The sequence below is a fragment of the Amblyomma americanum genome, chromosome 8 (assembly GCF_052857255.1).
Source record: "Amblyomma americanum isolate KBUSLIRL-KWMA chromosome 8, ASM5285725v1, whole genome shotgun sequence".
NCBI lineage: Eukaryota > Metazoa > Arthropoda > Arachnida > Ixodida > Ixodidae > Amblyomma > Amblyomma americanum.
The window spans coordinates 95,398,165-95,408,825 of NC_135504.1; the positions used below are offsets into that span (position 1 = coordinate 95,398,165).

The window sequence follows — 10,661 nt, forward strand, 5'->3', positions numbered from 1 at the left end:
TTCCTGATAAGTTCTTTGAATATCGTGCGTTGTTCTTTTTTTCTGTCAAGTTCTGTGCTGCAGTGTGTCTCAACTCTTCTGAAGTGCGTCTTCACCACTGATGCTTTATGGACTGTCGGGTGGCTCGAAGAGAAGTGGAGATACCTGCCTGAGTGGGTTGGTTTGCGGTATACGGAGAATTGAAGGGTGTTGTGGTTTCGGGGCACGAGGACGTCCAAAAACGGCAGGGAGTTTTCTTGTTCCACCTCTAGCGTGAACTGAATGTCAGGTTCTACGGAGTTTAAATGACGAAGGAAATTTTGAGTCTCAGATCTTTTGATGACGGCGAAGCAGTCGTCAGCATACCTGAGGCAAATCTTTGGCTTGGGGTGGAATGAGTTGAGGGCTCGTTGTTCGATGTGTTCCATGGTTAAATTGGCCATGACGACAGAGACGGATGCTCCCATTGGTGTTCCTTTCACTTGTCGGTAAATTTCCCCGTCTGACGAGAAGTATGTGTTTGATAGGCACAACTCCTGGAGGCGGCACACATCAATTACAGTCAGCGGGGATCGTGCGCTGAGTGTGTCGTCGCGTTGTAGGGCGTCTCGGGTAGCGGTCACCGCAAGCTTCACGGGGGTGTTTGTGAAAAGGGACACCACGTCGAAGGAGACAAGGCATTCGTCGGCCTCAAGGGTGGTTTGGGACACGAGTTCGATGAAGTGACTGGAATGACGGATATGGGTCGCTGTTTTTCCTGCGATTGGGGATATGAGTTTGTAAAGATATTCTGACAACGAGGGAAGAGGGGAACAGGAAGTCAACAATCGGGCGCAAAGGGATCCCCGGTTTGTGGACTTTGGGCAGGCCGTTGAATGCTGGAGCCGATCCGTTGGTGCTCAATAACTGAAAGTAGAGGTTTCGGAAGGTGGGGTGCATTTGAAATACTTCTTTCAATGTTTTGTTTAGCCTTGCTTGGGTAGTGGTTTTGGGGTCCTTCTTCAATTTTCCTCATTCTTGACTGCTGAGTAAGGTGGATATTTTCTCTTCGTAGTCCCGTCTGTCCAGAACAACTGTTGTGTTGCCCTTGTCCGCTGGGAGGATCACTATCTTGGCGTCTGTCTTGAGGTCTTGCAGGGCTTGCCTTTCATCCGGTGTTAGGTTTGATTCTTTTCGGTGTGCTTGCAGTGAACTAAGTGCACATATTGTTTTGAGCCTGACCTCTTCTCGTACACAAGGTTCCAGTAGCCGGATACCGACTTCAAGCGCAGATACGATTGCTGGAAAAGGGGTTCTGTTCACCTGGAGGTTGAATTTGTGTCCCTTGGCTAGGATTGACGTTTCGGCGGTTGTGAGCTTCCTGGAGGAGAAGTTGGCAACCAGATCAGAATGGTCCGGTGGGGGTTGTTCGGGCCAGCGTTGAAGTTTCGACACAACTTCTCTGTCTGCTTGGTGCGGTGTTCGTCGGCTTCTGATGATGCGGTTTCTTTGGCAAATGCCTCGATAGACGTCACTAGGTTGGGCATCTTGTGCTCGAGTTGTCGGCGGGCGAAGAAGGCGTCGATTTCTTTCTTCCTAATCACGCTACGGCACTCATGTATCCGTGCCGTCACAAGGTGCTGTTCTGCCTTGTTTGATGATGCTTCGTCCTTCCGGTGTGGGGACCAGGCGTCGTAGTCGTAGGCTCTGGGGTGCAACCTTGGTTTCTTTGCATTTTTGGCGAATTCCAGGTGTGTCTTGAACACTGAGATGCCTTGCATGGTCTTGATGTACTTCTTGGCAAGCTGCATAGTTTCTAGCTCGAAGTCTGCACGGATAAATTGAAAATTAAACATTTTGACAGATTTTCCTGTCTGGTTGGGTTTGAAGACATATTAAACTGCACAACTCCAACCAAAAATTTTAACTTTAACCCAACGCTTCGAAGCCGACTCGGTTCCTTCATCAGGGGTGACAGAGGGCAGTAGCTAAGCGTCTTTAAGTATGGAGGGGAGGAGGGGGGTCAAAGGAACGACAGCTGTGACGCGAAAGGCGTGGGGGAGGGAAGTTTAGGCTGTTAGTCACGCTGGCGCATTGCAGGGAGGTATTGAATGGCGGCTTTTTTTTCGTTGAGTTGAAGAGCGAAGTCCCTGGGCATATACTTGGGGCAGGTTTCCTTTTGTGCGGTTGATATTGTTCGGGGTGGTTTGGATATGCCAGTATTCCAGAAGGAGCCTCTTCTGGTAATTTGTTTCGGTTCCGAGGATGCGGGTTTCTTCGAAGTTGATTCTATGGTCGGAGTCCTCGGAAAACCTGTCAAAATGTTTAATTTACAACAACAATTGAGAGCAAAGGAAGCACATTTAAGGCAGTGTGTCTGTCTTTTCTCTTCGCGACTTTGATTTAAAAAAATTAGTTGTTTAGCCATTTTTGCATGGAAAATAATTGATTAGAAAGAAAAGAAAACATCGTCCTATCACTCTCAACGCCGTCCACAACGTTTTGGCCAGTGTCCTGTCACATGTTCTCTGGAGACTGTCTACTGCTCAAGAAGTCGATTGTTACTCTAAAGGGAGATCCAGGCCCAAATTTTGAAATTGGGCAGTAAGTTAAGGTATGACCCGTACATTTCAGGCCAGATGATTTCTTCAGCAATGTGGCAAGCGGACGACGGTTCCTGAAGGAAAATGCTGTTCCGTCCGAGTTTCCACTTTTGAAAGCAGTGAAAAAACGGCGGCCATCAAAACAACGTCTACCTAACTGCACTAACAGTACTCCCGCAACTAACACCAACACAGTAAGTTCTGAAGAAACATCTGTTGAATAGCGCATTCACGATTTTGAGCCTCATGGAAGTCACAACATTGCGCTATTGCGACCACAAATCCATGCAGTTTGCAGGCCAGCCGGACCACCGTGTTGAGCAGCATCTGGAGCCTCAAGTTTGTTGTGTGTGCCCTAACATGCAGGTAGAGCTTGAGACCAAGCGTGCAGAGATAAAAATCCTCAATGCTGGTGCAACGAATTTTAGAAGTTCCCTACGGAAGTTAAAAGATGACCTTGAAGTAGATAAAATTTCTCAACTTCTGACACAGAATAAAAATCTCTAGCAACACCGCCAAGTTTCCACTAAGCTATTGCAAGAAGTACAAGCAATAAATGGAAAACAAGCAACAGAGGCCATTGATTCTTGACATAATCCAGTACGACAACAGCAGCAGCGTGCAATTTTACACGGAAATACTGAACTACCAGCATTTCCAGAAGCTGCTGCTGCTCATAAAGCCAAAAGCCAGTTGCAAATGCGTGCAATGTGTATAGCAAGAAACAATGCCTGCCTAATGATGATGCCAGGGGTCGACATCACAAGCTTCTGACCCTGTTGAAGTTCAGGCGGGATTCTTTCACCCGCACCTTGGGCACATTTTTGGTGTCTTCCTTGTACAGCGTACGGCGTATTCTCCAGTTGCGTGAGCTCTATGTATCTCCAACCAGGGCAACAACGTTTGTGTCACCCTCTAATGTGATCAACCGCCGTATGCCTGCTGCTTTCAGCGAGTTCTACTCCTCCAAAAGACTGATCAGCCATGCCACAAAGATTACGTGCGAGATACGTAGCTCTTTTGTAATGCAGTGAGGAACATATTCAAACTACAAATCAGCCAACACTTTGAAGGCACATGGTGGTACATCATCACATGGTCTGTTGACTTTCGCTTCGTAACTGTTCATGGTGTCCCTGTCCCACAGAAAAGCAGTGATGGAGGAGAATTTCTGAACCGGACATTTTCGTTTGCAGACATTGTCAAGGCTGACAAGGGCTTCAAAATCAATGTACTGCTTGAAGAAAGAGGAGTTGTCCACTGCATTCCGACATTGCTCAGACACGACCAGTTCAAAGAGGATGGCGTGCAGGCGCAAGATATTGCATCTAGTGGAATCCATGTAAAGTCACGAATGCAACGCATTAAGGGCTGTCACATTTTCAACGCCCCATACCGCAGTGTCTTGGTCTGCTTATTAACCAGATATGGTCGGTCTGTGCAGTGCTGAGCAAACATGCAATGCCCTTTATGTCTAGAACCCATCTTAGCACGCTGTCACGTGGTGTCATGTGGTCGCGTGCGGGGCCAACTCTGTGCTTTTTACTTTTTATGACTATGCTTCAAGGTTGTCTCCGGACGCTCCTTCCCGAGTTTTATAACACCATGGCGTTTAGTTATTCTGTAATGCTTCTTTAGTAAACGTGACGAGATTGCCTCATCGCAATGAGGAATATTGTGAGGGTTTTTATCTGGGAAGTCATTGCGGTCAGAAGCGTCCTCGCTCTAAAGTTCATCCGTAAACACAGTGACACCCACCGCAATGCCTTACTGGCTAGAGCGTTCAGCTGCTGATATTAAGGGCGCGAGATCAATATTGCTGTTCAAGAAAACATGCTAAAGAGCTAGTGGGTGCTGCATAATGCGCTGAATTCAACAGCGCAAAACCCTCACGATGGACACAAGAAAATCAATGGCACGAAGAGATGCTGCATAATGGCATTAATTTAGCGCAGAAAGGAGACGAGGGTCACAAAGAAACATAATACACTAGTTGGTGCGGCATGATGGTTGAACTAAGTGCGAAACCTTGATTATGGACTAAAGAAAACAAATATTACACTACTTGGTGCAGCATAATGGAGAAAATTGCACGCAGAAACCTGCCTACGAGCAGAGGAAAACGCAACTGACACTTGCTTGTTCTGTATGCTGGGCTGAATTCAGCGCACAAAACAAGACCCAGCAGACAAGAAAACGCACATTTATATCAGTGTCACATGTGCTTTCTTGCGCACTGGTCAGGTTTTGGCGCTGAATTCATCCCCCTAGAACAAAAATGCTCACTGGAAGCCGCGGCTAGATCAAGGCGAAATCCAAAAACGCCCTTCTTTTGTGCAGTCAGCATGCGTCGACAGAGTTCGGCTTGTGAAGATTAATCCTGAGTTATCCACAACGGCGTCTGTAACGGTCCATTTGTTTCTTCAGGGCGGTAAGCCCGCAGACCATACCAAATTGAATATAATGTGGCAGCTGACACTTTCATGCATATTTTATTAGGTCAATGTCAGAGTACAGAAGTTTGTTTACATCAAACAGAATTTCTTGATGGCTTTCATCACGCAAGCTCTGTTGCCTGTTACGGTCTCGAAGGATGTGTTGCCATATCGTTCCCGAAAACACGTCTGTTATGATAAAAACAGACAAAAAGTGCCAATAAAAACAATTGAAGTGAAACATACAATTTTACTGAATGACACGGGGCCTTCTTCAGAGGGGATACCTTGTTCCACTCAGTGATTTTGGTCGATCTCTTTTAAACTCTATATTCAGTCGAAGAAACACCGTGGCTCAGCGGCACTGGTAGTTGCCAACGAAAAAACAACGGCTTTGAGTTTCTGTCAATTTCATTTTCTTGTGATCATCAGTGTCATTTCCTAGCGCGACTGCATTAGGAAACGACACTGACTGGCTCTTATAGTTGAATCGGCAAGCATTTTGAGGAACGATTGGTGGCAGTGGCTTTTCCAGGTAGCCTCGAGTGTCATTTAGTTTGGTTTTCTAACTTTAGGCGTCTAGATTAGTTCGTAAATTTGTAACACAACAAACAATAATATTGTTGCGATGTGCTGAAAAATTGAACTTGCGCTATTCTGCTTATTTGAATGATTCTCAAAAAATAAAATAATTGAAACCATCGATCAAAATTCTGTACGATATAAAGGAGCAAGACTAGTTAAATATCACTTGCAATAAAGGGAACTGTAGTGAGCTGATAGCGGAGGTTGGGCAAAATGAAAACAGTAGACTTCTTCGTAGCCTCTACCTAATCAATAATACGGTAGTAAAGAGCTGCATGACATTTGGTTTATGCCACCATCTATCCAACAACGTAAAGCCACGGGTAATCCTCCAAAGTGCTTCTCACTCTTTCCGTTACCTCTTAGCAAAATCAATTAAGGCCAACTATTACTAATTAGTTGTAGATTTGTTGAAAACTGGTAGCATCAGAGGCACACGTAAATGTGCTACCAAGGTTTCATTAGGGCTATACATAGATGACAAACGAGCCTAGTGACAATACCAAATCGACAGCAACCACAGGAAATCGAGGTAAATGGAAGAGACAGCTAAGAGCGAATTAATAACTAGTAATTGGCTTCATAAGCTGAAGTTTCCAGTATTCAGTCTATGATTTGCACTGCCACCTTTGCAGACACTCACCCACACTGCCACTGCAGATTCGAAATGCAAAACATTGTCTTGTTCTAAACTTCGGCTCTAAATCTGTCTACTTCCCAAGTTTCTCACATCATCACCACTCTCGTCATATCTACGTTTACAACATTGTGTTCTTCACCTCAATATTTGAGGTCTAATATCGACGTCTAGAGAAGTTGCTTCAAATGATTAGCTTTCATGGTTCACCTAAGAAATGAGAAATGCACGTACAATGAACCTAAAGTTATTACCCCTTTGCGGCATGGCGCCTACGAGTGGACATGACTTTTAAACACTTCTTGGAGAGGTCCAGCGCTGTTTTCACGACTTTTCACGAATCGACGTTTTCACGAGGATTATGAAATTCATCGTGCACAGGATGGCTGCGCCGCTTAGGGCCTAGGCAAAGGACCTCCACCAATAATGTAACGTGAAGTCGTCTAACACAAACAGGGAATATAATCACACACAGGAGAAGAACACAGTGCCGCACAGCCGAAACACTGTGCTGGGGAAACTGTGCTCAGCACCGCCAACGCACTTCGTTCCTTTCGCCTCACTTTGTCCTCTTCGCGTTGCATGCACAAGCGGAGCATATGGTTCGCGTCTACGGCCGGAACAATATAAAAGAACAAGATACCGGTAGCTCGCGAACGCTACTTTTAACTTATGATGCGAAAAATGCCGTAAACACATGAACAGAAGATCAGATAAGGCTGCATAGTGGCTAATTGTCAACACACATACTTTGCTAGTGAGTAGGTTACGCGTGCTTTTTCTAATTTGCTCAAACACATTCGGAATAAAGTCACTATGCAATTAAAAATACTCCGTTTTTGTAATATTAGTCGTGGACCTCACTGAGAACGTGAAGTTGGCTTGCATCAATATAAAACCAAATGCTAATAACAAAGAAGACCATCCTTACAGCAAGCAAAGTTGTTGGAGTGGTAGAAAAGATCATGAACCAGAGTACAAGTATCGCGAATGTCGTAAGTACAAAGGTGTTGAAAACACCGAAAAACCACAGGCCTCTTATCGTAACAAATATGCATAAAAGCTACGCGTCTTAATATTAAATGCACTTTGTGTTTCAAAGCTGCTAGTGCTTCTATCACATAAGAAATGATGACGATGATTATAGATTTTTTTCGGCGCAAGGGCATCTATGGCGAAAGAGCACCATAGCACAAAGCATTTTCGCCTTCTCAACGTGGGGTCAAAGACCCACCTTGAGAAACAAAGAAAAAAAGAGACCCGAAGTGTTAGAAGCCAAACAAAAGCGGTGGGTGGCGGCACTGAAGCGTGGCCTTGTGGTAGAGCATCTGCTTTGCATTCGGGGTGTGCTGGGTTCGATTACCAGTGCCGCCAGATACCCACCGGTTTTTAATGGGTACAAGATTTCTCCCGGCCTGGTTCTCGGCTCTTCTGGTTGAGACGCTTGGGAAAAGGGTCTTGACGGAAGTTGCTTGGACGGATCAGCGACAAGTTCCGCCGTCAACAACGTTAAATCAGCCTCGTGCGGTAGAAGCTCATTTGTGGCCCTTTTTTTCGAAGCAGCAGCAGACCTCCAAATGGCAGTCTAATAGTGGTTTCCATTGGGCGAACAGGAGCACTTTTAACTGCGCTCAAAGTGCTCTCGCTAGTTCCAGCGCCTACCAGTGGTCGAGCAGGTGCAGGAGCGTTGTGTTCCTTTGGCTGAGGAGGAGTGCTTTTGCGGCGCCGAGAGCAGCCGAGAGCAGTTCTGGGTGCTCAGTCGTCAGCGGCGGAGTAACAGGGGAACGGAGGAAGTCACGTGACCTTTTTGACGTCACTTCTGGTTTTATCTTTGGGAAGGCCGAGGAGAAATGGCGGAAAGCAATAGCGGTGACAGTCGGCCGGTGCCAACAAACGTAATGTCAGTAGCTATGCGCCGCCGTCTCGACGAGGAGTTGTTAATGCTGTTTGATGAAGACGGCAGCTGCAGCGTCGACTCACACACAAGCTCGTCTTCGGACAGCAGCAGCAGCAGCAGCAGCGATGACGACGATTTGGCGTTGTACGAGGAGATGTTCCAGCAGCTGTTTACCCCGCCGGAGAAGCGACCTAAGGTCGAGTCGTATCTGGAAAAGACAGTTGCCGCGTATTCTGACGAAGAGGTGAGTCCTTGTATCCCATTTAAAACGGGCGATCAATAAGTTACCTGCGTTTGTTTCTTTTTTTACTCACCAGTTTCGCAGGAACTTCCGATTGTCGCGGTCGGTTGCAAATGCTCTTGCAGTGTGAGTTCGCGAAATCGCCACACTATCCCTCAAGGACCGATCGCGGAGGCCTGCCCCCAAAGTCGCCTCAAGAGCATGTGCTCTCCTTTTTGTGGTAAGATATTGCAATTTTTTAGTAGCAAAGAAAAAGGAGCTGTTATTTAAGATGACTGATTGAAGAAATTTAGGAGCAAAAAAGTCTCGGCGCATCTAACCGGGTGCGAAGCCTGAAATTGAATGCAGTAATACGTCGCGTGATGGAGAGTTTAGCAATCGATTTCTCGCTAAATGCTTATACTGCCTGAAAATTGCTTTTAAATGTCACTGCTCTTCCGCAAGCGCCAGGCTCAACTGATCGCATTCTTCCCAAGTGCGAATTTAAATGTATGGGATCACAAATTCGACTTGCGCAGTTTTTTATTATTTCTGTTCTTGCCTGTGCTTCCGTTGTGACATTCAGTGGGAAAATATTGTATGGCAGTACCAAATGTGCCTGATGAACACGTGAAGCTTGTTCAGACAACTGGGCAGATGTGGATTTTTTTCTTTATGTCGCTGCAATGCTTGATGGTTAGATAAGATGCCAGTTTCACGATTTCGTGTTCTTATAAAATTGTAGCATTTTTTTTTGCAGGTACGCTGCCAACAAATCCTGCATACGGGATGTTGCAGGGCGCTTTGAGCTAGGAGAAAGCGCGCATCACAGGATGATGTACCGCGTCATGGCGTTTCTTCTCGACATCGCCCCACGCATCGTGACCTTCCCAGATGACTTAGAGAAGCTTGCCGATGAGTTTGAGCAGGTAATGAAAAAAAATGTCCTACTTTCAGTTTGTACTGTGCGTAGGAGTTGCACTAGTGTAGACAGTTGGGCTTGTTAGTGTGAGATCATCTCAAAAACCAGCTGTTACAACACATGAAGGAAAGAAGGCCTTTGTCCTGTCGCCTTCTTTCCTTCATGTGTTGTATGGGCTGGTTTTCAAGATCATAGGAGTCGCCCTTAATCAAAACAGCATTTCACTTGCCATGTATATTACCCTTCAAAGAAAGCTGTGTGCTTTTCTTCACGAAACACATATAACTTATAATAAATATAGTATATACAGGATACCCTTGAATTTAGTTTGAACTGTAAACTTGTGACAGGCAGTGTCGTCTCATCATTTCTGCTGTAAGCTGCATGAAGACGTTGAAGAGCTTGCGAAAGCAATGTTTTCAGTTCGATCACTTCAAAGAGTTGTTAAGGTGTTACTTTCATCTACAAGCTTATATTCTGATAGGTTTGAAGAGTTTGAGCACGACTTCACTTACTACTTAGTTAGGTCTTCTGTGAAAATTTTTACATTTATTTTTTCTCAACTTTTAGATTTCAGGGTTTCCAGACACTATTGGCTGCATCAACGGGAGCTATATTCCTGTTAGGTGCCCTGCTGGCAAGGTGCGCTCAGTCTACGTAAATAGGCACCATTATCCATCCTTGACGCTGCAGGGAATATGTGATAACCGCAAGAGGTTTCTTGATGCCAGCACTGGTGCACCTAGCAAAATCCACGACTCCAGGATCTTCCGACTTTCAAATGTTTCAAAGAGACTGCCTCAGCTCTGCGCCGGAAAATATCAAATTCTTGGGGACGTTGCGCACCCATCTCGAGAGTTTTTGATAACGCCCATCCGAGACTATGCAAGCCTTGATGCCTCTGACAAGGCCTTCAACACCAAACTTTCGTCTACCCGAGTGCTCATTGAAAATGCTTTTGGGGAATTGAAGGGTAGGTTCAGGCAGCTACAGCGTTTGGACCTCATGACAGTAGACAACATGTCGAAATTTATACTCTCGTGTTGTGTCCTCCACAACATCTGCATTGACAATGGGGACTCACCTGATAGCCTACTTCAGGACATGCGTCTGTGCTCCCAGGATAAAAGTGATCAAACCCCTTCTGCAGTTGAAGTTCACAGTGGCACCTCTAGAGAAGAGAGCCTCTTGCGGGCACTTGCAGAAGTCAAACGAGAAAAAATCAAGGCCAAGATGGGACTAAAAAGGAGGCAGCCACAAAATCTGCCATAATGCAAGCAAGCACAGTGCTAAACGTGAAATAAAAGTTGAGGAAATACTTAAACAAGCCTTGTTTTTGGCCGTGCACAGGAGGTGTATGAAATAAACAGTCATCAAAACATGCTCATTCGAAGTGCACTGTCT

At 45.6% G+C, this 10,661-nt stretch overlaps 1 protein-coding gene across 1 annotated transcript in view; it reads right to left on the reverse strand.

Moving 5' to 3' along the window:
- The window catches only part of LOC144102625 (uncharacterized), a 98,364-nt gene extending 96,595 nt beyond the window's left edge, over window positions 1-1,769 (reverse strand). Inside the window, exon 1 of the mRNA XM_077635845.1 lies at window positions 1,593-1,769. Within this exon, the coding sequence (XP_077491971.1) occupies window positions 1,593-1,769 (177 nt within the window). The remainder of the gene's footprint in view (window positions 1-1,592) is intronic.
- Window positions 1,770-10,661: the final 8,892 nt, after the last annotated feature.